This window comes from Phocoena phocoena, chromosome 11 (genome assembly GCF_963924675.1).
Source record: "Phocoena phocoena chromosome 11, mPhoPho1.1, whole genome shotgun sequence".
Taxonomy (NCBI): Eukaryota; Metazoa; Chordata; class Mammalia; order Artiodactyla; family Phocoenidae; genus Phocoena; species Phocoena phocoena.
This window is the reverse complement of record NC_089229.1, coordinates 5974001-6001584: the sequence shown is the minus strand read 5'-3', so window position 1 is coordinate 6001584 and position 27584 is coordinate 5974001. Positions and strand designations below refer to the sequence as shown.

Genomic DNA, 27584 nt, shown 5'->3' with positions numbered 1-27584 from the left:
CACCGTGCAAGTGAGGAGAGTAGGACCCAAGAAAGGCTCGGTAACTTGCCCAAGGGACACGGACGAGACAGGCGTACCGTGTTTCACTTCAAAACCTGCGTTCCCCGTGGCCTCCTAGGAGGCAATGGAGCACTCACGGCCAGGGGAGGGGCAGGGAAACCCGAGCTGTCCCCTTCTCTTCCTTACCTTTCCCCAAACCAGCCCTGCCCTCCCTGGCTACGTCCACTTTTCCACATTCTGTCTCTCCAAGCCCATAGCAAATGCCAACTTCCCCAGGATGCCTGATTTTTCACGCGGCACAGAGGCAGACGTGAGAACACGGGCCCTTACCATATCGCTCTGCAAGGTAAGTAGTTCTGTCATCATTTTACAGAACCATTCAGAGAGACTGAGCAATTTGCCCTTGGTCACTTGGGTAGGATGTGGGAGAGCTGAAACTTGAACCCTGTTCTGTCTGACTTGAAGACCTGCCCTTCTCCAGCTACAGAAGGAACTTTATAGAGCATAAACCTGACTGTATCTTCCCATTGCTAAAAATCCGTCAATGCTCCCACCCCAGCCAGGGCCCAGGGTTAGGCTGAAAGTTCTCAGTATGGCACTCTAGGTCCTCCCCATGCTCTGCCTGCCATGGCTCTAGGCAACAGGGACACTTGGCTGTCGGCCAGCAATTTGAGATTCTGCTTGGGTGTCACCTCTCCTAGGAAGCCCTCCTTGTTTCCACCCTCCCCTCAAGTCCCTCGGATGGATTAGGGGCCTGGGCTTCCACAGCCCTCTGGACTCCCCTCTCTCATAACACCCACCACACGAACCGTAACTTCTGGGTTTGCTGGGCTCCCCCCACCAGACTGGGGGGGGGGTCCTTGAGAGGCAGGGCCCAAGCCTGAGTCATGCCTTTGCCCTCCCCCCACCCCCCGGCCACCGCACAGTGCCCATTTCAGGCCTGAGAGATGTTCGCTAAACCTGGTTACACTGGTGAGGGGCCTGGGCTCAGCCACTCTGGGCTTTGGACTCTGCATCAGAACAGCGGCCGGTACCCGGGCAACAGGACGTGTCTGTCTGCAGGCCCAGGCCCGGCTGCTGCCTGCAGTGCAGTGCTGGCCCCAAGCCTGTGCCGCCTACCCGGCCGCCCGCCGGTCCGGCTCCACCTCGATCCCCTAATTACACTCCAACAGCATCTGTGCCTGGATGGTGCTGGGAGAGCCTCTCATTACGGGGCCTGGGCTTAGCAGAACGCAGGGCTCTGTCTCCCACCCTGTGCCCTGAAATTACATCCTCCCGGGCAATTCCAGGCCCGGCCGGGGCGCCAGCAGCCGGCTGCCCCAGACTAGACCCCCAGCTGACCACGAGCCCAGCCCACCCCAGGCTGCATCCCTAGGGGTGGCCCCACCTGGGAAACAGGAGTAAGTCTGTGGGCTTCCACTTGCCCAGAGCTCCTCAATGCCAGACCCCATGCCAGGCTCTTTGCAAACTTCCCTAATGGACTATCTCCACGATCCTGAGTGCCAGGTACCGTCAGCAGGCCCCCCAGACAGGTGACGATGCTGAGGCTCCCCCACCTTGCGTGGTGGCTCAGGGACCCGACCCCTGGCCAAGTGCTCACTTCACACCCCAGCAGCCCTCTGCTCACTTGGCTGCCTCGCTGGCCCTTGAGGGGACTCTGCTCTGCTCTTCCTCCAGCGCCCCGTTGTTTCCATCAGCCCGATCCTTTCCTCGCTGCTCCCCACTGCCCACTCCCCGCACACGGACCCTTGGGCCGTCCCACCACCTCCACCCCTGCCTTCAGGCCGGATGCCCCCTGCCAGGGCCCCGGGGGGACTGGCCCTTGTCAGTGTGCACCCTGCCTCCCCCGCAGCACCTGCTGCCCAGCTGGTACAGCCTCAGCAGTCCAGCCCTCGTGTGATTTGACCCCCGACGCCCTCCACGTTTATCCGCTCACCTGCCTACGTGCTTTCCTTCCACAAATATTTAGGTAGGGTCTCCCGGACACCAGGCCCTTCCTTCTGCAGGACCAGCCCGCTTCTTGTCTGTGCCTTTCATCCTGCTCTGCTCTCCCAGTGGCTGGACCACAGTTGAGGCCGTTGTAGGTGTGCAACCGACACCCACAGCGTGGCTGGCCCCGAAGCCCCTGCTCACTTACAGACAGAGACCCGTCTCTGAAACCAAGCCATCCTGCTTTGAGTTTACATACAAGCAAACAGCCAGAATGGACTGGTTTTCTGGAGCACCCAGATGAAGCCCCTCCTTTCCCACTGAGGAGGCTGAAGCCCACCGGACAGGACTTGCCCTGAGCCATGCAGCAGCGAGCACAGCGTCCACGTGGAACCTCCTGACTCCCAATGGCTCCCTTGACTCCCCATGCCTTGACCCTCAAGTTCAGTTTTCCTTTTTTTTAAATGTTTTTATTTTGATTTGTTTGGCTGCACTGGGTCTTAGCTGCGGGACGCGGGATCTTTAGTTGCGGCAGGCAGACTCTTAGGTGCAGCATGGGGGATCTAGTTCCCTGACCGGGCCTCGAACCCGGGCCCCCTGCATTGGGAGCACAGAGTCTTAGCCATTGGGCAGCCAGGGAAGTCCAAGTTCAGTGCTCCTTCCGTCACATCAGGAGGTGGCTCACGAGGCACTGCTGGCTCAGGGCTGTCACCAGCCTTTAGGCTCACCCTTTCCCTCCCTCCCTCATTCTACACCTTTGCCGAGCACCACCTGCGTGCAGGCCGTGTGCTGAGGCCGCCAGCAGAGCCAGCCAGGATGCACACACGTCACAGGGGCATTTTCAGCTAAGACCGAGTCCTCTGCCGCAGCTGCTCACTGAGTGGGCAGATTCCGTGTACACGGACAGGTGGACAGATGGACGGATGGCCAGCTGGGACTGTGGCTGGCTCCTGGAGTGCCAGATGAGAGCAGAGGGGCAGGGCTGGCCTTCTCGGAGAGCAGGGACGGACCCCAGCCTCCCTTCAGCCCCTCACCTCTGGTGCCTTGACCAGTCCTGGCCCTGGGAGCCCCTGGAAAGCCTCGCCTGTGAGACGGGAGGGAGCCTGCCTGATGGCTGTGAGGACCACGCAGTAGTGTGTGCAGACACACGTGGACAAACGTCTGCAGAGCTGCAGCTGCCACAGGAAGGTCGGCATCGCTGAGGTGGGGCGGGCCTGGTTTTTACCAGATCTACTTCCCATGCCAATTCCAGCCCTTTCTAAGGTATGTGGCCTGGAACTCGCTCGGTTTCCTCCTCTGTGAAGTGGAGAAGGGAGGTCATTAAAGGGCCCTAAAGAGGTGATGGCTCCAGCTCAGGGTCCCTGTCCACCCCCTCAAGGTGGAGGTGGTGCTCAGTAAAGACTGCCCTGCCCACCCCCTACCCCGGGCCCGTTTGGCCAGCTCTGCAGTGCCTGTCCCTTCTGAGCCGCCCCTCACCCTGGACCCCTGCCCCCTCCATCCCCTCCCAGGGCTAACCGTCCTTCCTCTTCCCGTCCCCTGAAGTTCCCTGGCTGATCACTAGGCGTCACCACGAGCACATCCAAGCCTCTCTGAGGCCCAGGTGGCTGGGACCACAGGCCTGTGAGACTTGCCTCCTGGGTTTTCACTCTGCTTGGGCTCCTGAGGCTAGGGGTGCCCCCTTCCTTCCCCAGGGTTGCCAGACACAGCAAATAAAAACACAGGATGCCTGGTTAAGTCCAGATCTCAGATAAACAAGTATTTCCTGAGTATAAGCATATCCCAAGTATTGCATGGGTCATAATTACACCAAAAAAAGCATTCATTATTTATGTGAAATCCAAATTTAAATGGGTGTCCTGTATTTTATCTGGCAACCTTATCCCTCCCTCCACAGGGACCCTAAAGGGAGCCATGGTGGGGGGGGGGACAGTCAGCTCACACAGGCCCCAGGCCATGGCCGGGTTGTGACCAGGGAGCAGGTCTGTTTCTCTCTCCTGACAGGTGACCAGACGAACGTAGCCCAGGTGCAGGAAAGGCCAACGTGGCGGCTGAGCGAGTGATCCCCCAGCAGCTCTGGGGGGCCCTGGAAGAGAAGCTACAAGAACGCTGGGGGATGTGGCAGCAGGAGACTCCCTAAGGACACGAGCAGCTCCCAGGCGCCTCAGCCAGTGCCTCACCTCCACTGCCCGCCACGTGCTGGGCTTTGGAGTCGCCAACACCGGGCTCTGGGCTGGCTCGTCCCAAACCAGCTGTGCCCGCTGTCCCTGCCTGCGTCTCCGTTCCCTCCCCTGCACAACAGGGCGGCAGCTGTTACTTCCCAGGGTCCTCTGAGGATTAAAGGGCGCCGAGGACGTGGTACACAGTAGGAACTCAATAAATGTTGAGCACCTTTCCCTTTCCCCAGGGATCGTATCAAGGGCATGAACAACCACCTTTGGCAACTCACGCCGATTCCCACCATTTATTCTAACTTGAACAGACTGCCGAACGGTCACTTCACTCGGTAAACGGACACTTGGGCACGCACTGGGTCAGCCACCGTGTGGGCCTGGGGGACAAGGGGTCGAGTCTGAGGCAGCAGGGAGGATCAGTGCTCCAGTAGAGGAATCAGCTCGTGCAGAGAGGCTGCCACGCGTGCCTCGAAGTCAGAGACGGCTTCACAAGAGGAGGTGAAGCGAGATAGGCTTTGAAGGATGACGAAGAGTTCTCCAGGAAGTGAGGGGGATGGGGAATGGCACTTGAGGCAGAGGAAATAGCACACAGCAAGGCCCATGACTGGTAAAGGGCTCCCCGGTCACAGGGAGAACAGAAGGCAGGTGGGGGATGGGCGAGGGGCCGCGCTCTGGAGGGCCTCGGAAGGCGGTGAAGGCCGAGCTCCTGGTGCGGGAGAGACAAGGGTTCGTTGTGGCAGCTTCATGACACGCACGGCAGGGAGAGGAGGCACGAGAAGGTCCTCAGTGGGGAATGACATGGCCAGAGGGTCACGCAGAACAGTGGCTCCCACTGCTGTCAGAAGGCGGATGGGCCGGGGGGCCGGGGAAACAGTTAACTGAGCGGAAGGGTGAAGCCTGGCCCCGGGAGGAGGGTGGAGAGGCAGGGCCCCGGGGCTGCAAGGGGCTCCGGGCAGTAGGCAAGTCCTGCTCCCACCCCTCTATCCATTTGCTCATTCAATATCGTTGGTCTCAGGAGTCGGTAAGATGTGGGTTCAAATCTTGACTGTGCTACTTACTCACTGCGGACAAATCTCCTGGCTTTCTCACCAGCAGAATGGGGTAATACAGCTACACAGCACATCCGCTCATCCCATCACAGTCTGGGCACAGTGCCTGGCACACAGTGATGCCCCGTGACAGCGGACAGTTTTACCGATTTCAGGTCCAGGCACTCCGCTAGGGGCCAGAGTATACACATATTCTCTCATTTTGGTCCTCATAACAATTTCTGTAATGAACACTAATGTTTGTCCCATTTCACAGATGAGAAACTGAGGCCCCAGGACGCGTAGCCGAGAAGGGAGCCAGGGCCAGGGCCAGCTACCCCTGCGCCGTCCACACTAGGAGGCCGAGGTCCTGCAGCGTGGAGGAAAGCCCACCACCAACGCCACCAAATACTGGGGTCCCTGCAGGGCTGCTTGGCAGGGGCTGGCTGGAGGCCAGGCCAGGAGGCCAGGGCGTGAAGCTGGGCACACCAACCGAAGGAGTTGTTTATGGGATGGGAGGCTCGTAAAAAATAACGGGCTGGATTTATCGTCCCCGCCTCAAGGGACGTTCTGGACTGCAAGGGGCCGGGACAGGCCTTCTCCGGCAGCACCATAATCTGCCCACTAAATGCGAGAGCTGTTTATTCTCCCACCCACCTGGTCTGTAGGCCGGGGCGGGGGGAAGAACCTGCCCCACGCTCTGCCCCAAGGAGCAGCCAGAGGGGCAGCCCTGAGGCTGGGGTGGGGTATTCTCCGGCATGGCCACCGTTCCCCCTCTTTTAAAACAGAAAATTCCCGGCCACACACACCCACGGGGAACCTAGGACCCACAGCTGATGACAGGAAGCCCTGGCACAGGGCAGGGGATGTCCCTGGTCCTACAGGAAGCACGCTGGGGCCTCTTAGGTCAAGGCCTGGCCCACACCCCATCACGTGGGAATCACGGCCCAGGAAGCAATGGGAGCTGGCCAGCCAGGCACAGTGATAGGACCCTAAGCTGGCGTTCGGGTGGGGTGGCTCGGGAGGGACCGCGAGCCTCTGTCCACAGGCATTTGAGTCCGGAGGTGGGGGTGGAACAGGAGAAGAAAAACTACCTTGGGCGTCAGAAAGCTGGCCTCCCATCCTGAGGGCCGCCTTGCACTGTGGCCCAGCTGGGGTTCCCTCCCGCGCTGGGGTGACAGTGCTCACCCGAAGGTCTTCCCGGGGTAGCTGCGAGCATCACAGCGGTCAGGGTGCAGGAGCACTGCGAGCTGCGGAGGGTGGGGCCGGGCCGGGCGAGGACCCCTGCTGGCTGGGACGGGAGGAGATGCGGGAGCGGCCCGACAGCAGGCAAAGTCCAGAGGAGGGTCAAGGACCAGCCTGGAGGAGCCTGAGGGGAGGGCCCGGGATGAGCGCCGGGTCGGGGCGGCAAGGGCGGCCATCTCCCCTGAGAACCACCGGCCCTCTGCCCTGGCCCGTCCCCAGCGACCCGCGCCTGACTGCCCGGGGACCTCTGCCGAGGGGTCCCCAGCCGGTCCTGCGGCGGTGTGGGCTTTGGGCGGCGGGCTCAGGGAGAGGCTCCCGGCGGTGGCTGACCCGAAGCGGCTGAGGCCGCGGGGCCTGTGCTCCACTTCAGGGTCTGAGTGCGGCTGGAAGGAGGGCTCTCCTCCAAGTGCCACAGGGGAGCCCAGCCCCCTTCCCCGGCCTGGCCCCGGTGAGGGTTTAAGTGAAGCACAGAAGGCAGAGCACGGCTGTCCCCATGCCCCCTGCGGGGAGCTCAGAAAACTCCCGAGCCCCTGCCCCCCGACCAAGCCTGTTTCCTGAGCTCACACCCACCATCCCGGCCACCTGCTCGGGTCCCAGGCCGAGTGGGCGAGGGGTGTGGGGGCTCGCACTGTGCATGAGTTGCCCCGGGCACCTGCGGTCAGGACGCCGAGCCAGAGGCTGAGCAGGACCCGGGCTTCAGCCTCATGAGAAGTAGAGACTGGCCGGTCCCGCTGTGGGCCCCAGGCTCCCCTCCAGGGTTCCGGACTCTCGCAAGAACAAGGCCCCACGCGGACCAGAGCCACTGGACCCTCCTTCAAACCGCCACTGAAGTACTCCGCACCTACGTGATGCGGGGGCCGCACCTCTCTGCGGAAGGGCCTGCCTGCCCTGCCGCTCGCCTTCCGCTCAGCCACCGTTCTGTCCACCCACACGGCCCCCGGTGAGGTCCTGACCCTGACGGCCACCAGGGCCACTTCCCAGAAAATCGCTTCATCTCCCTTTCCAGCCCACAGTGGGCAGCGATCTTCCCCAAATGTGGATCATACGCCCACCCCTGGGGCTGATAGGGGCCCCGTCACTGTCACAGCAAAGTTCAAACCCCTGCCAGACACGGTCTCCTGACCCTCTCACTTCTGGCAGCCAGGTCTGGTTTCAGGCTCTAGGACCCACTCTCTCCGGTGGGCAAGGAAGGCTGCAGGCACACTGACTCTTCCGGGATACAGTTGGAACCTTAGACAGCAGACAACCCCCGGCCAGAGGCGAGAGGCCAGGCCGGCCTGAACGAAGGGCCCAGCTGGACGACCACAGGGTGGGAAGACAGGAAGGGCGCTGGGGGCGGGAGCGGCAGGACCTGGAATCTACACGTGACCCCGTGAGAAAAGTATCAGGTACGGGGAAGGGGCTCATATCGGAGTCCCCCTTCCTCTCCATTGAGGCTGCGTGGCTTACAGAAATGACCTGAGGTCAGGACCAGCGCTGGCACCCAGCCCACCAGGCTCTGCCACAGAATCACCTCCTCAGTCAGACAGTGCTGGAGGGTGACAAGTGTCTGAGGGCCCTCCCTGCTCAGACACCATCCCAGAACTCAGGCCCAGAGAGGGCTGTGACTGCTCGTCTGTCTAGGGTCTCTGCCTCTCCATCTTCAGAGCCCTGCTCCACGTTGTTTTCCAATGTCAGCTGCCTCCATTACTCTCAACCCAGGTCTGGACCCAGGGGGCCCCCGCCAGCTTCTCGCCCTCTCCTTCCCATCACTGCTGCGCAATCCCCCCAAAAGCCCCCGGCCATGCCGCCCACTCTCCACTCTTCAGCTCCTTCAGAGGCCACCCACCCTCAGGGGCTTCTTCGATCCCTCTCCACCTCCCCCAGGCTCCCAGCCCTCAGGCAGAACTAAGTTCCCTGTGACCTTAACAGGCTGCTGCCTGAGCCCCTCAGCACTGTGGCCCAGGGCCCGAACTGACCACCCAGTACGCGATGCCACGCCACGCCACGCCACGCCACACCCTGGGTGCAGACCTGAGCATCACAGCCCCAATCCAGGTTGACCGGCACACTGGGTGAGGAAGTCCCTCTTCTCTTTAGAACCCAATTTCCATGGCTGACCAAAGAAGGGGTGAACCACGGGATAGCTGTAGTCTCTTTAAACACTGGGAGGCAGCCACAGAAGGTGGTCATGATTTGAACCCAGACCGCCTAGGTGCCAGTCCTGGTACTACTCCTAGGATCCACGTGACCCCGGGCGCATCACCGGCCTCGTTATTTGCCATCTGTACGTGGGAAGTAACAGTACCTACCCCGTAGGGCTCAAGGGGTTATGAATGAGGTAATTTTAGCGTGACAGTATGCCTTGGTCTGCGTGGGACGGTCCCAGTGTATACCTGCTGCCCTGTCACAATTAATAGCGCCTCCTTTCACTCTCAAAAGTGTACTGGTTTGAACGTTAACTTATATAGCCCCCTGGCTAAGACAGGCAAAGTGCTCATAACGTGCCTGGACGAGTACTCAGCTATTCAGTTATTATTAAAATGCTAATTCGTGGCTGCTGACGAGGTTACACAGAGCCACACGCAACAAAGTGGCCGAGAACCAGACTCGCACACCGTACCAACGCCAGCTTCCCGGACTCGACACTGTTCTCTAGTGACGTACGACGTGACCGTTGGGGGCAACTGAGTGAAGGGTATGTGGGATCTTGCCTTACTATTTTTGCATTTCCTTAGGACTCTACAATTACTTCAAAATAAAAAGTTTCAAACTTCCAACCCTACTGTTTGGTCTCTGGCTACGGTTGAGTACAAACTTACAGACAAAATGAACAGATCCTAAAAACACTTCACGCAGGGATGAGCTCTCAGAGAGCTCCCAGAGGATACCTGCAAACTCGGAAACAGGTGAAAACGGCTCCTGTGAGCAAACAGCTGTGGCAGAGCCCAAGGCCCTTCCCGAGAAGCCAGGAGCCCTCAGGCTCACACAGTCCCCGCCTCTGCGTGTGGACCCAGGGCTGCTGGCTTCACATCAAGACCCCCTACAGACAGGGGTGCGGAACGGCAGTATCAGAAGAGCCACCTCCAGCCCAGAAGCCGGGCCACTCAGCACGGCGACAGACATTAACAAGCATTCTCTGGCCTTCAGAGGAGCGGCTGTCTCAGTCACTGAGTTTGTAACAAAAATTGCGAATTGTAGGGAAAAGAGGCTGGGCCAACTTAGGCTGTTCCTCTGAAGAGAGAAGGGATCGGGTGGGCCATCTCAGGAGATCTCCACTACGAAATGTTTTTGAACTCCTGGTGCTTGAAGAGGCACACTTGGTACCTGGGACGCTCACGCTTGAGGAACATCTCTGCTTCTCGCAGGCCTCACCCTGCCTGGGCCGGCCGCAAACCTCATCGGAACCCTCCACACAGGCTGCCCAGGCTCAGAGGCCAGCCCGCCAGAGCACGGGGTCCTGCCGTGCCCCTGGCTGCATCCTTGGGCAAGTTTCCTATCCTCTCCGTGCCTCGGTTCCTTAGTCTGTAAGGATGCAACACGCTAGTGCGTGACAAGTGCTCGTCACGGTGCCTGGCATGCAGTAAGCCCCCAGGACGTGCGGCTCTCACCGTCACCATCACCACTGAATGCAGAAGAAGCCAAGACTTCCTATTCCTGGCTCCCACCTCTGATTTTGGCTGGAGCCACTATTACCCTTGATGCCAAATCTTAAGCTTTGTGAAAACGCGGCCCTGAGTGTCACCAGGAATGCCGGTGGTGGGCGGGCAGTGCGGTTTCCTACCCATGTTTATATGTGCATTTAAACAGGCTCAGAAGGATATTAAACAGAACATGAAACGCACTCAGGTAAACCCGTGACGCCCCTGCTGAGAGAATGCCAGCCTGGCATCCGCTCTGCACGGGCCTCAGCCTTGCAGGGACACGGATGCTCAGCTGCCCCGTGGCCAGTTCCAGTGCCTCCAACATGGGAAAGGAGGCAGCACGGCAGGGCTTCGGCATGCAGTCAGCTGTGCGATGGCCTCTCAGAGCCTCTGGGCCCCTACCGCTTGGTCCAGAGCCTGGGCAGACCACAGCGTCCACTAGCACGTGCTGACCAGGAACCTACCTGCACAACCCGAGGATGTGGATGGAGCATCCGGGCCCAGGGAGCCGCCAAGAACTGAGCGTCACTCTCCCTCCTCCCTCAGGCCTTTGCCATGGGCCCCATGTCAGCACAGGACACAGAGGGGTGGGGAACACGGTCCCCGCCCACAGGGAGCTCCCAGGCTGCAGGGACGCAGGCGGCAGGTAGAAAACTGCCTTCGGTGGCCAGCAACGGTGGGGGGTGGGAGACAGGCAGCCCTCTGAGCACAGACGAGGCAGAGCCTGACAGTGATTCCTGGGCCGGCTCAGGACAGGCTGTGCAGTGACTGGGCGCTCTCACCAGGGCTGAGTGGGGCACCAGTCAGTAGACAGGGTGGCCCGGGGAGCAGCAGGGGCAGACAGAGGCCCGATGTCCTCTTTATGTCTGGGTTCCCGACTGCCCATGCCTAGCAGGGGCCTGGCGCGCTGCTCAAACCTCCACAGGGAGGACAGGGCTGGACTCTCCTGGAGGGCAGGGGCTGGTCTGACCTCTGCAGCCCTGGGCGGGTCAAGCAACGAGCGAGCTAGTGCTGGATGCACGGCTGTCTTGATGGGCATGTCCTGCCCTGAGCACAGACAAAGCCAGGTGCGAGGGCCACCGGCTCACCCCTCGGAAGGGAGTTCCTTGAGGAGGAGGCCTGACTCCTGATCGCCTCTTCACCCTCGGCTGACGCTCAGGCTTCAGCCAGCAGCCAGCACGCAGCAGAGCCTCGCTCAGTGTGCACCCAGGCCCCGACTCTGCTGCTGGCTCGGGAAACTGGCCCAGAGAGGGTGAGGCCCTGCCCTCTCGGGGCCTGTTTCCTCATCTGTGATAAATAACGATAATAAGAGCCCACATTTATTGAGACTTTCTTTTCAGTATCTTTTTAACTCTGTGAAGTAGGGACTTGGACTATCCCCATTGTACAGACCAGGCACAGAGAGGTTAATTGACTTGCTCAAGGTCACACAGATGACAGGTGCTGGAGCTGGGATTCCAGCCTAGGCGGTGGGGCCCTGGAACCTGTGCTCCTAGTCATGCCATAACACAGAGATGACAGGTCCCCTCTGTGCCAGAGGGCCCTCGGGGATGAACTTTGACAGGTACAGGCCCTTAAACACCCTTGCCAGCCTGTCCTGCTGCCTACAGCTGCGGGGACGATGTGACACTTCCTCTCACTCTGGGGCCTTCCAACACCACCACAGATTGGACCACTGCGGGCACCTGGTGAGGCTTCAGAGCCCGGCCATGCAGGACAGCTTCCTGCGTTGGGGAGAGGGCACACATGTCTCAAACCCACTACCATCGGCAACAGTGGTGGCCCAGGATCAGTGCCGGTGAGAGAGCAATCCTCCACCAGGCCGGCCAGGAGACCATTCTCATTACTGTCTCTGCTGTTCAGACGACCACGCTGGAGCCGCTAGGTCCCTCCCTCCAGAGTGGTTTTCTCAGCTATCATAAGGTAACTCCTAGGATCCTGATTTAGCATTTCATCCCCTTTCTGGATGCAAAGCTTCACAGGGATCATGCCTGCTTTTGACCACATGGGGATCCTGGGGACCAGCCAGCACCCACCACATGAATGAATGGGAGAGTGACCTGCCATCGCACAGCTCGTCAGAGCTTTTGGAGCTCCTTCGTTTCCCTAAATCAATTTTGCTCAGACTGAAAGAAAGGATTCGTCCCTGGAAGGAAAGGGAAAAGTTCATCCAGGAGTCAACACCTTCTTGGAGCATAGATATGACATAAGTCTTTTTAAAAAAAGAGCAGGGGGCTTCCCTGGTGGCGCAGTGGTTGAGAGTCCGCCTGCCGATGCAGGGGACGCGGGTTCGTGCCCCGGTCCGGGAGGATCCCGCATGCCGCGGAGCGGCTGGCCCGTGAGCCATGGCCGCTGGGCCTGCGCGTCCGGAGCCTGCGCTCCACAGCGGGAGAGGCCACAGCGGTGAGAGGCCCGCATACCGCAAAAAAAAAAAAAAAAAAAAAAAACTAAAAAAAAAAAAAAAAAAAAAACTAAAAAAAAAAAAAAAAAAGAGCAGGCATGGGAGAGGGAGGGAGCTCGAACGTGCTAGCTCCTTGGTGGCCCGTCTACTCTGGGACCCCGGAGGCCCCCTGGGAGCATGACTACAGTGGGGAGGCGGAGGCTGGGAGTGGCCTGGCCCGGCTTCCCCCAGGCCGTGGGGTGGAAGAGGGACTTAACGGCTTGCCGGACCAGAGGCTGAGTGGGAAGTGAGTGCGGGCTGTGATGGAGCCAGAACCGGCTCAAAGAAGTGCTGAGCAGAGACAGACAGGCCACGGCTCTCCACAGCTGTGGGTCCCCTCCCACCCAGAGCTGGGAGAGAGGAACAGTCTGTGTCCCCAAATCAAGCATGAGTTCTAAAGGCCTAAAGAAGCTGTCTATGTGAGTTGCCGCTCCTAGGGCGGGCACTGCACTTGACCCCTTCAAAGCATTTCCCCTAACGGAGCCCTCACTCGCCTGGGAGGGATTGCTGGTCCCGATTTATAGACGAGGGGACCCAGCGAGGCAGGAGTAACTGCAGAGGCCATGTGACCAGTGGAGGTGAGAATGGCTGAGAACCTAAAACCTGCAACCCCAGCCTGGCCAGATCCACACGCCTCCGGCCAGGGTTGGTGTCATCGCCTGGGAGGTGGGGCCGCTCAGAAGGGCTGAGCCCCGTGGCCTTGTTTCTCGGCCGGGAGCCTGGAGCAGACCCTGCCCACGTGTCTGGCCCCCTCTAATCAAACCCAGCTCAGGGGAGGCTCCAAGGGGCTGACAGGCATTAGGAAGAGTCAGGTGACATGAGGAATCTGATCTGGGGAACAGAGGCCACTTAGGTACAAAACAAGCTGGGTCTCAGCACCTTGAACATGCTCTTTTGAGCTCTAACAATCGTCACTGAAGGTAACACACAATCACGATGAGCAACTGTCCTGACAACCAACAGAGGCTCAGGAGGGAGCAGCGTGGCCAGTCCCCCAGGCCCGTCCCCGCCCACAGGCACTACCGAGCGGCTGGCCAACGTCCTGCGCACTTGTCCTGTCCTCTTGGGACCTTCCACAGAGCCTTCGGGAACCCTGGAAATGCTGCGGCTTGTCCTTCGGCGGGTATCCAAGAAGTTGTCTCCTGTTTTTTAGATTGATTCATTGCCCAGATGAACTGACAACTAACATTGTCAGTTAATGTAGATTGGGGTTAGTCCCCCAAATCTGTATTCTGGTTACATCTAGATTCCTGGCTTCACCTATAAATCCAAATCTGGCCACCCAGGCCTTTGGGTGGGGTGAGGCACGTAGACTCCAGGCTCCACTGCATGATTAATTTGAGGCCCAGCCCCCGAAGCATCTGGTTTCCCTAGAAGTCCCCCGCCCTTCCCCTCCAGCATCATTTCCCCGCCTCTGCTTACCCAGCTTCCCATGGCTGCTCCCTGCACGAAATCCAAACTCCCGCCCACATTCCACCAGCCTCATGGTCTGGCCCCTGCCAAGCTCCCCTCATCCTGGGATCACTGTGCCCACCATCCCGCCCTTCATTCTGCGTTTCCCGGGAGTCTGGTCCATTCCCACCTCGGGGCCTTTACACACACCCCACCTGGCCTCACAGTTGCTCTCCCTTCTCGTTCCATTTCAGCTCACACGTGGCTTCCTCAAAGAGGCCTTCAGCGCCTGCCTATTTCCGTCTGTTCCTCCCCCCTGGTTTCTTTCCTTACCGGCCTCATCATGTCACAGCTAGCGACCTGGGCTGGAATCCTGACTGCCGTGTCCCTAAGGTATGACCTCAGGCAGGTCCCCTAACTTGACTGGGCAGGGTCCTCATCTGTTGCAGGGTCATAACACCCTGGCCTCGCCAGGCTGCTGTGAGGGCCCAGCTCAGAGTAAGCGTGTGACCTCACAGCAGCCACTGTCGCTGTCCCCCCCCATCATCGTGCCCCCCACCGCCGGCCGATGCTGAGGTTTGCTTTGTAACGTCCTTAGAACAACCCATGCTCACAGGCCAAACCAGGACCTGGTTCCAAACCGGCCACTGTCTTGCATCATGCTCTTTTCCCCCTTCCCGTTCACCCTCTTTTCAACGGGGGGCACGGCTGCACCTGGAGCCCCGCTCGCGGGAAAGCTGCTCTTCAAAGGAACAGGGCACACACAGCCCGGCTGACGGGGGCTCCGGCCGTCCCGGCGTCGGGGACGTTACAGCTGGCTCAGAGCAGCCGCCGCCCAGTAAGCCCCTCTCCCCGATGAGAGCAGGACTCCTGTCCCACCCCCAACACTCACACTCTTCCTCATAAATCTGCTTTTTATAAAACTCAGTGTGGAGCCAGGGTCCTCGCTTTGGGCAGCTCGACTCCACAGCCCCACAGCTGGGAGGCCTTCTACAGTGCCGTGGACGTCTGGACAACGCGCCTGGAACAGGTGCCCAGGGACCTCGGAGCTCGGCCTTTCCGTCCTTCTGGGGACCCGGCAGGGATGGGGATTATCGGGCTGTCTTGCCTTTGAGGAAACCGCCTAAACAAACACTAAGAGCTCTAAGGAGTCCGGTAGACTGGTTCTGCTTAATTACCCTGGGATTTGTACTTCTTAAATGTTTTTTGCTTTTCTATCTCAGGAACTGTTTTCAAATAAGGATCATGCCCAGGGCGCCCAAGTCTCCCCTCACAGCCTCTGTGAGCTTTAGCGCACGCCAGCACTTTACTCCCAGGATCTGGTCCTATCCTCCAAAGACCCTGCCGGGTCCCCCGTTTTGCAGATGAGGAAGTTGAGGTTCGGAGCTGCAGAGCCGCCTGAGGGAGGGCTCCCAGCTAGGGAGTGGCGGAGCTGGATTCACACCCTGTCGGACCCGGAGCCCAGCGCCCGCCCTTTTTATTCGCTGCCTCTCAGTGTGAACCGTGCCACAGACCAGAGATGAGGAGGCCCTACAGGGCCCCTCCAGCACCTCCTCCTTGTCTAGGGTCAGCGAACGGCGAGGGGCTGAGGCTGGAGCCATGGGGCCGCCTGGTCCTCCTTCCGCATCTACAGCACAGCCAGGCCGCAAGAGGGCACAGCCTCTTAACCAGGATGTGCCTCCACGCCTTCCAGAATGCTGCTCCCTCTGCCTGGAAGCCATGTGGGTCCTGGCTTCTGGCCGGCTGTCCCATTGCACAGCCCTGCTGCTTTGGGCCCAAACTGACCACCACTGCCCTGACACCGAGGGCCTTCATTTGCTGGGCTCAGCTGGAGGCCGGGCTCTGTCCCAGCCTGGGGCTGTCCCCAGGCTCCCCAGGCACTCCAGTTGGCTGGAGTCTTCCTCCTCTGACCCTCTGCACTGCCCCGAGCTGGCCTGCCATCCCACCCGGCCTAGCAGCCGGCTCCTGACCCCAAAGGCCCTCTGCTGGCTGGTGACCCAGTGAACACGCAAGAGACTGAGAAACGAGCCCTCGGCCCGGTCAGACCTCGAGCCCCGCTCAGGGAAAGGGGACCGTCGGGAATGCGGCCCCACTCTTCCTAGCCACATCCAGCCCCCAGCCCAGAACGGAAAATAGCTTCTCCGGACACATCTTCCCAACTGCGGCCCCATCTCGTCCCCACATAAGAACACCAGAAACACCGACAGCCCTGCTGTAGGGGCAGAGGGCGGGAGCTGGGAGGTGTCCCTGCAGAACCGACACCAGAAGCACACAACAGCCATTCAGGCCAGCACCAGAGTTCCCTGCCTTGACCCTGAGGCCCCCAGGATCAAGATGCAGAGAGGGGGTTCCCAGAGGCCACCTGTTTCCACGGGGGAGGGGGCGTGACTGGGCAGCGCGAGCCAGTACTCACCATTGGAGCGGTGGATGCAGGTGTGCTGGTTGTCGCTGAGGAAAAAGCCGCTGTGGCACTGACACTCGTAGCTGCCCATGGCATTGACACAGATCTGCTGGCAGCCGCCGTTGTTGTCCTGACACTCGTCCACATCTGTGAGAAAAGGAAGAGAAGGGGACAAGAGAGATCACACCTGGAGCTACAAGTGAGGCGTGGTCACCTGGAAGGACATGGATGCCATCAGTTCTCCTGGCTGCAGAGCGATACCACAGAGGTACCGCTCGGTGGTACCGCACGGTGGTGCCCTCCAGCAGTACTTCATGGCGTTACTCCACAGAGGTAGACACTTACAAAGGCTGCGATGCTAGCTGGCCCTGGCTTTCCTGTGTGGCCAGCACTACTCTAAGTGTCTTACCTGCATGAACACCGTTAATTTTCACAGAAACCCTGTACATCAGATCTAGGTCTGGGTCTATTTTACAGATGAGTAAACTGAGGTACAGAGAGGCCAAGTTACTTATCCAAGGTCCCACAGAGGCAGGAATCAAGCCTGGTGGTCCGCCTCCCAAACCTGGGCTCTCACTGATGTCACCTAACCCTCCCTCTCCAGAAAGACCTGCAACTAACACCATCTACCCCCGGCTCAAAGAGCCTGGCAAACCAAATCCCACCGTTCCCTTTCTTCAGTCACACCTCAGATTTGCAGCCAGCAGTACAGACCTTGCAGCAAGGGAGAGGCTGGAGGCCAGGGCAGCCTGCTTTCTGCCTCGAGAACTGATTTCAAAAGCCCCGAGAAGGGGAGGTTTTTAAAAGGCCCTGACCTCTGGCTGCCAAGACTGCTACGGAAAGCTGCCGAGCGGTCTTTCCCACTCTCCGGGAGAGACAGACCTCAGGGCCGACACTCGTTTTTGACCAGAGGCTGCTGGCACAAAGGGTGCTATTGGCTGAAAGGAGTCTTTATGAAGCTCTGGTCTTGAACAGAACAGCGTGTTTCAATTACCCAAGTCATAACCCCCTACACTGTCAGCTTGTTTAATGAAAGAACGGCTTCTTAAACCTTAATGTGCCGTGTCTGTATTGTCATTTTAACAGGCAAATATATGAAACCACAAAGGCAACGTGAGCTACTGGCTGCTTTGAGCCAATCCCACGACCCCCGACACATGGGCGTGCACACACACACACACACTCACTAGCTTTGGCACTGAACTTTTTAAACAGTTCTTTTTTTTTTTTTTTTTTTGGCGGTACGCGGGCCTCTCACCGTTGTGGCCTCTCCCGCCGCAGAGCACAGGCTCCGGACGCGCAGGCTCAGCAGCCATGGCCCACGGGCCCAGCCGCTCCGCGGCACGTGGGATCTTCCCGGACCGGGGCACGAACCCGCGTCCCCTGCGTCGGCAGGAGGACTCTCAACCACTGCGCCACCAGGGAAGCCCCCTAAACAGTTCTTTTTAACACAGCCGTCTTTTAGTACTGGCACCAAAAGGATGTGAAAAGGTACAGACTCAGGCAGACTGACCTGCACTGAACCCGGGGAGGACTCAGTGCTGGCGCTATGTCAGCTGGGTCCTACTTTGGCTCAGGGACAACAGACCACTTCCCCACCCATGAGACCACACTGCTGCCTTTGAGGCTGACGGCGAGGCAGGTCATTATTCTTCCGCAAGCTCAAATGTCAGCCCTGTGGCAGCCAGGACGGAGGGAGAGCTCTGAACTATAAAAGCCACCAACAATTAGAGCTAAAACGGTAAAGGTGGCTCTTGTTGAGAGACTGACAGGGGGTTCCGGGGGAAGCTGGGAAGGATAGAGAGGGATTTTTCGGAAGACCTTTCTACACTCAACGAGTCTTACTGATGGTTCCCTAAAGGCCCAGTGCCAGGGTCACCTTTGCTGGGGGCACCTCCCCTCCACACCCCAGCGGTGTCCGCCCCCGCCTGCACCAGACCATGAACAGCTCTGAGCCAGGCACTGTGTCCTGTTCATAACATAAAGCTAACCTTCCTGGAGAGCTCGTCGTGTGTCAGGCACAGGGCCTCACTCCACCCACACGCTCAGTCCTTGCGGCAACACTGAGTGATAGGCTGTGTAACCGGCTCCATTTTACAGATGAGGACACTGAGGCACCGAGAGCTGAAGTAACCTGGGCAAAGCCACAGAGCTGCTTGGAGCAGAGGCAGGACTCAAACCTGCTGTCCAGCTCCTGAGCACGCGCCTTTGGAGGCCCTGCTAAGCTGGCCACACCAGCAAGTGCGTTCAGACTAAGGTGAGGAAGAACTGGCTGCTCTTGAAACGAACTCAAGCTGGGTGTCACCCTGAAAGTATCTGCAAACACGAAGCTGGGGCCAGCCTGCATGAGTAACTAAGGAGAGTCCCAGCATACCGGCTCAGCCCCATTTCTGTCCCAATAACACCTGCCAGAGGCTCCGATGCCCACGTGCCGGCACACGCGTAACGATAAGGTTTGAACACGGGGAGCCGCTCCTGGGACGCAGTGCAGGCTGAGTCACGCTCTTTGAGGTTCTTCCCATGGCTCTCAGATTCTTTGCTCTGTACCTCGGCTTCCCCAGCCCTCGCAAAGGTTCAACTGGTAAAACAAGCAACAGATACAGGCCCTCAAACGCTGAATTCATAGTGTGGAAACACTACTTCCACCCCATCATCAGTGAACCCCCCGGTTCCCCCCATCTGGCCTGGCCCACCCTGTCACCCCACTGGAAGCTAGGAACCAAAGGGCACTGACGTCACACACCTACAAAGCCTCAGTGAGCTGGCAGGGTGGCTGGGCCTTGCCACTGTTTACACTAGCGGGGAACAATGACTCCAACGCAGACGAATAATTTGAAACAAATGAGAAGCCATGTAAACATTCTCCCCCTCCCCACCCCACACCCTCGCTCCCAAACGATAAAGCCCTAAGATTAAGCAGGAGGGAAGAGGGGGCTGCCCGCGCCGCACCCTTTTTCCACTGTGGCCCAAACACAGGCCTCCCCCAAGTTGGGCAGGAAATCAGTCTCAGAATTCTTTTGGGTAGCCTGCAGTCATCACCACCTTCTCTAGAGACTGGCTGAGGACTGGCCTCATACCCCTCACACCCCTGTGTCCCCAGCCCTCCAAATGGGACCCACGGTGAGGTCTGAATGGTACCAACGGAAGCAGTTGGGTCCTTGAGATGCCTGCCCGCCGGCCTAGGACAGACTGGGTTCCCCTGGAGGCCCGGAGCAGGCCCGGCAGGCACTGTGGGAAACAATTAGCTCCTTGGCAAGCACAGCGCACACTGCTCCTCGGTCCCCACGGACTTGGCACATTCTGTTATACGAGGTGCCCCGTGGCAAGGAGACAGCCTACATCTGGGAGTCGGGCAACCTGAGTTCCGCCCCCGGCCTCTTGGCCCGCCGAGGGTATGCCCAGGCCTCGTCCACAGGAAGGACCCAGACTGTGTCCTCCAGGAAGCCCTCCTGGAGTGCTTGAGATACGCGCGGTCCTCTTCCTTCTCTCCTGGGGAACTGACTGCTCCATGCTCTGCTGGGCCCCTATGTGGGAGCCCCCCACCTCCTACATGAGTATTCACGTTGACTGGTGGGGCTGGCAGCCTCGTCATCTTAAATAATAGCCCTCACTGCTGGCCAGGGCCCGGCTGGGGAGCTCAGGCACTGTCTTCATACATCTGCACAACAGCCCCACACAGGGGGCGTTATTCTTATCAAGCCGATTCTCACATGAGAAGCTGAGAGGGGAAGAGACTTGCCAGTGCTCTAGAACTGGTGGAGGGGGATAGGAAGCCCGGGGAGACTGGATCCAAAGCCCTTACTCTACTCTTCCGTGACGTGGCTTCTCTGAGTGAGGATCCTTCGAGCCCAATCGTAGAGGCGAGTGTAAGCTCCCCGGGCATCTGTTCTTACAATCGTCCCCCGGCCCACGTGCTCACGTCTCTAAAACCCAGGGCAAGAGCTCCCTCCTCTCCGAAGTCTTCCTGGTGCCGGGCAGAATTTGCTGACCCCTGGCTCCCAGACCAAGCAGACCCTTGTTCACAACCTTCTTCCTCTGCCCCGGACCTCGGGCTTGGCCATCCTGTCTCTGCTCTGGGCTGTTGTCAGCCCAGAGTCTCCTGCACATCCCTGCACCCAGCAGAGGGTCGGGCTGAGTGGGTGCTCAGGAGTGAGCAGGACACACTGAAGGGCACACGAGCGCTGCACACACCAGTTACAGGGAGCTCTACCGCACAAGGCCAGTCCCCTGGAGCAGGGCGCCGTGGCGGTTCCTTCTGGGCGGGCCGAGGGGCTCATTCAGAGCTCTGCATAGCCTGCCCACTTCTCTGCCCGCCCCACCGACGCCCGCTGTTCTCTGAAACCACCCCCGTCAATCACACGTGCCTTCACGCGCACATGTGCACCTCTCCCTGGGACGCCCTCTCCCTCCTGGTCCAGACAGAAGTTCTTCTTGCCTTTGAAATCCACCGGAAGCACATTTGCTCATTCCCTCCGCAGACACTGAGTACCTGCTATGTGCTCCACTCCCCGAAGTGAATACCACTGGTTAAGCCCCTGCTCAGCGAGCCGCCGGCGGCGTGAGGGACCCAAGCGTGGAGGCGGAGGCTTTGTGGAGGAAGTGATGGGAGCCGAGGCTGGAGAACAAGAAGTGAGAGATGCGGAAGCAAAGTCTCGTGGAAGGTGCAGAGCGGGGCACAGGTGGGGAAGGGCCGCAGCTGCTTGGGCAGGAGAGGAGTTCTGGAAGCTTTGTGGCCTGCACATCCCTCCTCAAGAAGATTCCCCCAGGGCGCTCGCAAAGCCAGCCCTGTCTGGGTCCTCCTGGCCCCCTCCCACCAGTCCTGCTGGCAGAGGGGACAGTCCCTGGGGAAGACAACAAGCCAGAGTGTCACCAACCACCAAGGCCTCGGGTGGAGGCCGAGCCTGTTTCTGATCCACAATCCACGCTCCCTGAGCGAGCTCTGGGTGGGACGGGATGGGTGAGCGCTCCACCTCTGAATCCTGCTGGCAGCTCGTGGTCCTTCGTCATTGTTTATGACCACAGCTGAACGTTCCCAAAAGGCAGGGAGCTCCTCGGCACAGGGACTTGGCTACAAAGCAGAGAGGAGGCCCCGTGGGTTCTGGGGCAGACTCTAGGAGGCTCCTCTCGGGAAACCCTTTGAACGGGCAGCAGAAGAGATAGACAGAGTGTGGAGAAAGGACCCCAAAGGCTCCAGTGCTGTGAGGGTCTGGCACAGAGCTCATCGTGGGCTGCCTGGTCCAGCCAGGTCACCCTCTGGGAAGGTCCCGGCCTGCAGCCTCCCCGGGATAACGTTCTCCCTCCCACGTCTCCCACAGACCTGTCTTCAGCTGCGTCTGGGACTGCTGGAGCCCCCGCCCTTCTGGGTCGGGGTGCTGGTGGCAGGCCAGGGTGCTGGCAGGGGGAGGAAGCTGAACGGCAGCCAGTCGCTGCCTTGGGGGCCCCAGCTGGTGGCGCTGGGGACACCCTCTGCAATAGATCGTCCCATGTCGTCTGGGGTGAAGACATATGGCCTGGGCTCCTGGGAGGTTGCTCCCCAGCCCGAGGCCCCACGCCGGGTGCACAGTGAGGACACGGAAGGTGGGAGAGAGGGAGGGAGGGGGACAAGGGCGCCCAGGAGGGCCAAAGAGGGGCCTCGCTCTGGCTCTGCCCGCCCCCCTCCCAGCCACCCTGGCCTGAGAAGCCCCCTCCCTCCGGGTGCTTGCCCCACGCCCAAGCAGTCACCAAGCCTGGTGACTCTCCCTCTCCGCCTTGCCCGTCTGTCCTGCCTCTACTCCCAGGGCACAGCCTTGCCTTGGGCCTCAGCCTCTCCCTACAGGCGTCCACACGCTCCTGGATCGCCCGGCCTCTCGTCTCTCCCTTGCAATCCCAGGGCCCACTGGGACGACTCTAGTCGGAACAAGACACAGCACCCCGGCACCAAAGATCAAGTCCAAACAAGGGGTCTGGGGTCAGGTGCCCCCGCCTCACTCTGCCCTGCAAGAGCATAGGTCCGGGCACCGGGGTCGGGAGAGACGGACCTCAGCTGTGGTTTCTGCCCACTTCTGTTCAGTGCCCACCACTCACAGGGAGAAGGCCGCCTCCACTCCCGCCAGCTGCTGAAGGGTCCTATCTGGGATGGGCCCGTGTGTGGGACGGACGCGGCTGTTTTCCAGCAAGAAGGCATCCCAGAGCCGGCACCGACGGGCCGCGGGTCGGCCTGCTTCTGAAAGGCCTCTGCAGGCAGGCCTGTGGTTTGCCCAGGAGGTCTGCTTCTTGGCCCAAGGTGCCGGTGTTTGTTTTTATTAATAGCTGACTGTCTGTCCTATTTTGGACGCAGAATCCAGGTTCGCAGCTATTCATAATAACTAAAAATTAAGTCTGGATACAGCTTTGGCTGCTTTGTGCTTCCCACGAACGCCTCACAATTTGAAACAGAGACTCTATGTTCTGCCTGAACCCCACCCATGTTCTCCTGGCTGCCAAGAGCCTACTGTGTGTCAGGCCCTGTGCCCGGCCCCAGCACCCCAGCTCCCAGCACGGGTCCGGGAACAGAGGCAGAGGCACTGGCCCATCTCAGAAACCAAACTCAACCTCGAGCCCTGAGAACGCCCTCCTGGTCCCCGAGGGCTGAGGCCCCAGCCCTCCCCCTTCTGAGGCTCCTTTCAGAAGGGAGGCTTAGGCAGAAAGTCCTCTTGGCTATCGAGCGGCTCTTGCAAAATTGCATTTGATGGGTTAAGTGTAAATAAATGAGAACCAGATGGATTAGATTCCGGGTAAAATACACATGGGTCTCAGAGCTTTGGGGCCTGGGTTCTCCCAGATCCGGGACGCTCCCCGAGCTGTCAGAGGTGCTGGCACGGCAGGCAGGAGGTGTGACTTGAGTCTCCTGGGACCCGCCTACCTCCTGGTCCGGGCATCAGCTGGCGCCTTCTCTGGGGCTCCTGGCCCCCCAGCAGGTCGGCTGTGTGTGGGAGACACAGGGTCTCCCGTCGTAGCCCTGCTCTGACGCCGAGCCCCTTGGGCTGGGCCTGAGTCCCAGCTCGGCGCTGGGAGATGAGGCATGTGACTGGTGGGGTCAGCTTTCCAGACCAGCAAGCCCACTGCTCACACCCAGACCCAAGGAGCCAGCCCAGGGCGGGCCAGAGCTCTGCTGAGGCTGCTGTGCTGGCCTTCGGGGTCTGGTCACTGCATCCCTCATCTGGGCCTCACCTTCAATCCCAGCTGCTGCCTGCGGTCTCCCAGTGATGGCCGAGCAGCAAGGAACATCTAAGGACCAGGAGTTTGCTGCCGAACTCCAGCTGACGGCCGCTCCACCTTATAATAACCTACGTGGTGTCCCCCTGTGACCACTACCTACGGCTCCTGGCTCTTGGCCCCCAGGTCACGCCAGCTGGGGTACGAGATTCAGTAAGTTACTTGCTGTGTGGCCTTCGGCACGGTGCTTAACCATTCTGGGCCCTGGTTTCCTTCTCTATAAAACAGGGATAACAGTAACTGGAGTTGTTTTGGGAATTAAGAAAATAACGGAGGTAAAGCACTTAGCACAGTGTCTGGCGCACGCAGGCCACCGACACATGTTAACAACTGTTGAACAAAGCCAGCACAAGTGAGTGCTCCAGGGGTCACAGGCGGGAACACCCTCTGGGGGATGGCAAAGTCCCCCCCAAGTTGGAAAACCGACAACAAAGCGCATCCGAAGGGAGCGCTCAGTCTTTTTTTTTTTTTGAATTGAATCGAATCGATTTATTTATACGGCAGGTCAGTCTTGCCTCGGCCTTCCGGCCTCCCAGCAGAGCAGCCTCAGCTCCCGGAGTTTCTCCCTCCTGACGTAGGTTCTGGCCTGCTCACCGCCGGAGTCGCCCTTCTTGGGGGAACACGCCTGCCAGCTGCTTAATGGTGGAGAGATGGCGATTCAAATCTTCTGCCCACTTTTAAACTGGGTTGTTTGCCTTTTCACTGCTGAGTTGTAAGAGTTCTACATAAGATATATAATTCTCGATACTAGACCCTTGTGGGATCACTTTTTCTGATTTCACGCACAATCCCTCCTTTAAAGGAGCCTTGGGTGGCCCCAGGCCCCAGGAGGTCAGTGCACCTATGGGGGCCACATCCATAAGGCCTGGGCTCCTCTTGGGCTCCGTTCCTGGAAGATGTCACCCCGTCCCATGGCTTTTCCAGCCACTTAACGTGCCAACACTGCCCAAACCTCTAGGCCTGCCTGCTCCACCATCCTCCAGGCTCAGAGATCGGCGCCTGTACTTGGTTGTCCAACAGGCAGGACAAACCGAACACGGCCCATGGCGAACTCCTAACTCCACTTCCCACAACAGAAGACAGAGCAGAACAAAGCACAGCCCGGTCCCACCCTCAGCCTTCTGCATCTCAGCAAGTGGCAGCCCAACCCACAGCTGCTTCAGCCAAAACACCTGCTAGTCACCGGGTACGTCCACGCACGGGTGTCTGCTTTGTGATTGTTTCTCTGTCTCCCCGGAGAATACAGAGTCTTTGAGAACAGGGACATCTTGAGTGTGGCTGTATCTCAGGGTTTTAAACAGCGCACGGGGCACATGATCCGTGTTTGCGGACCGAGTGACTGACTGAGAACTGGCTGGGAGAGGCAGCTCTGGCCCCGAGGCCCTGGCTGCCGGCCCGTCCCATCAGGGATGGGCTGTGTGGCCCTGGAGGGGCTGCCCAGTGAGGCAGCTCTAGATGAGTGACGGGACTGAGTGCCGGCTGGTGGGTCCTCGGGGCGTAGAGCGAGGGCTGGTGGGAGAAGAGCTGTGCTCACATGCCTGCCTGCCTCAGCCTCGCCCAGCAGTGAGCCCCATCGTGGCGGTGGGCACAGCCCCGCCTGTGGGCAGCTCGTGGCGGGATCAGGATGGAGCAGGAACAGGTGCCCTCAAACACTGCCAGCCCGTGAGCTTTGGGGCTCAGTGAGCGAACGGAGCCACGTGGGGCTCCTGGTAAGTCAGCACAGCCCAAAGTGTCTTCCTGCTTTGTGGGTGCTTTCGCCAGTATGAGGACCAAAGTCTTCAGCTGAAGAAAAGCCATTCTGACCGGTAGTGCTTCAGGAGCGGGTGGAGGGGGCGGGGGTTTGGAGACAGTGGAAAGCCCTGCCGAATGACACTTCATTGCCCTTCGTCTATGGCAAGACCAGCTCCTCCTCTAATCTCTCTAGCGTGGGCAGGAGACGAGGCTGCAGGAGACGGAAGGGAACCCCCGGTTCCTGGAGCCCCTGCTCTGTGCAGCCCCTCTCATTACAGTGTCCCATTCGGCCTCAGCCCGGGGCAGGAGCAGCAGTGTTATAACCAGGAGCGCCAAGCGGTGAGCGGCCTGCCCTCGGTCACCAGCGTGTGGGTGACGGAGCCAGCATGGGAACTGGACGCTTTTGTCCGCCTGCCCTCGGGCCTCTGACGGCACAGCTGTAAACACGATCCGGGTTGGACATCTATGGGAGGCACTGGAGTTTTTAAAAATTTCTTTTGATGGGGATAAGAATGCAGGACTGGAAAGAGGGAAGGGGACAAAAGCCAACCAACCAACCAAGCCCTGGAACCAAAGCAAGACGCTCTAAGAAAAGAAGGGGAAATGCTCTGACAGGATTCTTAGAGAACATCCTCAGAAATGAAACAGGCCCAGCTGGCTGTGATGACCTCCACGGGCCTGTGGATGGGGCAGGCAGAGGGTACGTCTTTCCCATTGCCTTGGGAAAAATGCCACAGAATCAAGATGGGCCCAGGAGCTCCCCATGCCGCCCCGACGGACACAGGTCCTCTGGCTGGTCCATCACGCCTGACTCTGGCCAGGTCAAATGCCTTGCTTCCAGCACAAATTTCTCACCACTGGTTCTGCCTGGAATTCTGCATACCTTCAAGCATCACATCTTCCCAATGAAACTCAGCATTTCCTTCCACCTTCCAAAGCTGCTGAATATAAAATGCGAGCCTTTCCACTTATCAGGCTACTGTGGGTGCTTCCTGGAGGCCCGTTCCCGTCCTCCTTCCCACCAGCGGCCTCCACTAGTGGCTCTGGGAGCTCTCTGTACGTGGCAGGGCTCAGCCTGCCATGGCTCCTTCACGTGGCTGTCTGCGAGCCGGCCTGTTCCTTCCCACGCTCAGCAGTCCCTCATTGCCAGGCACTGGGTGGGTCATGCAGCCACAGCAAGACTGCGACATGATTTTACGCCAATAGGGTTGACACGTTCAAGAAAGTAGCAGGCAGAGGGGCTGGAAGAGGGCAGAGGTGGAGGCTGATGTGGGCACCAGGGAGCTTCGTGGAAAAGGCAGCACCGGGCTTGGCTGAAGCCCCGGAAGGACCGTGTGCCTCCCCATGGCTAGCCCCACCCTACCCCGCCCCTTTCCAGCCCAGGTTGTGGCATGACCTTTCCATAGCATTCCTGCCCTCGAGAACTTAGCATGGGTCCCTATCACTTGTCCAATAAGACTTTTATTATTCCAAAATTTGAATTTACAAGGAATTTTGAAAAACAGCGGAAAACAAAAGATCAACAAATTTACACTCTAGCTACAACCCCAATCATGAACATCTTGTATTTCGGCCCTTTTTCACATCCTGAGTTTCTTCTAGTGCTAACAAATCACCCTGTACGTGACCGTCCCACCCTTCTTCACTGAAAGCTGAGTTAGTGCCCTTGTCATGCTGGGGCTCAGTCCTGGCCGCCCTTCTCACCCGCCGCTGTCCAGGCCGTAAGGGACCCCCCTCCCACCTCGGTGCGCTGTCTCTCTTCCACCCCATTAGTAAACTCCCCTGTGAGGGACATGTCTGGGTAGCCGTAGCCCTTTTTATTTTAGGGATTTTTCCTCCAGATGGATTCCCAGAAGTGGTATTCCAGGGCAAAGGCCACAAGCTTTTTTACTGCTCATCATTCCCCGTCAGACCCCTGTGACTCTGCACACGGTTTGCTGACTTCCCCGCCCTAGAGTGTGTCTGCAGTCGTCTCACCTGAAGTCACCTTTCTAATGCCCACGTCTTCCCCGAGAGAACGGGGATTAGCCACGTGTGTCTGTCCATTCATTCACTCACTCAACAAGGCAGGGGATAGGCAGTGGGCATGAGGCCAAGGCCTGCCCTCAGGGAGCCGCCCAACCAGGGGGAGAGAAGTGGTAAGACCGGGTAAGACCAGGGATCGGGAACCAAGCTGAGAGGCAGGGGAGCCTCTGCCTAAACTGCATGAGGACCAGCGCAGGGAGAGGTGTGTCTGGGCGTGGGATGCCTGCCGTGTGTGTGTGTGTGTGTGTGTGTGTGTGTGTGTGTGCGCGCGCGCACGCCTGCATGGGTTTGGTGAAGCTGGAGTAGCACGTAGGGCCCTGGTGGCTGTCGAAGGAGGGGCTAGGAACCAGGCTTGCATCTGACGTG

The 27584-nt window shown here is 59.2% G+C and overlaps 1 protein-coding gene across 2 annotated transcripts in view; it reads right to left on the bottom strand.

Annotated features, from left to right (window-relative positions):
* SCUBE1 (signal peptide, CUB domain and EGF like domain containing 1) overlaps positions 1-27584 on the bottom strand; it is a 129876-nt gene that overhangs the window by 66713 nt on the left and 35579 nt on the right. For both annotated transcript variants that reach the window (XM_065886745.1, XM_065886746.1), the window contains exon 4: positions 16242-16376. In XM_065886745.1, coding sequence (XP_065742817.1) covers positions 16242-16376 — 135 coding nt within the window. The remainder of the gene's footprint in view (positions 1-16241; positions 16377-27584) is intronic.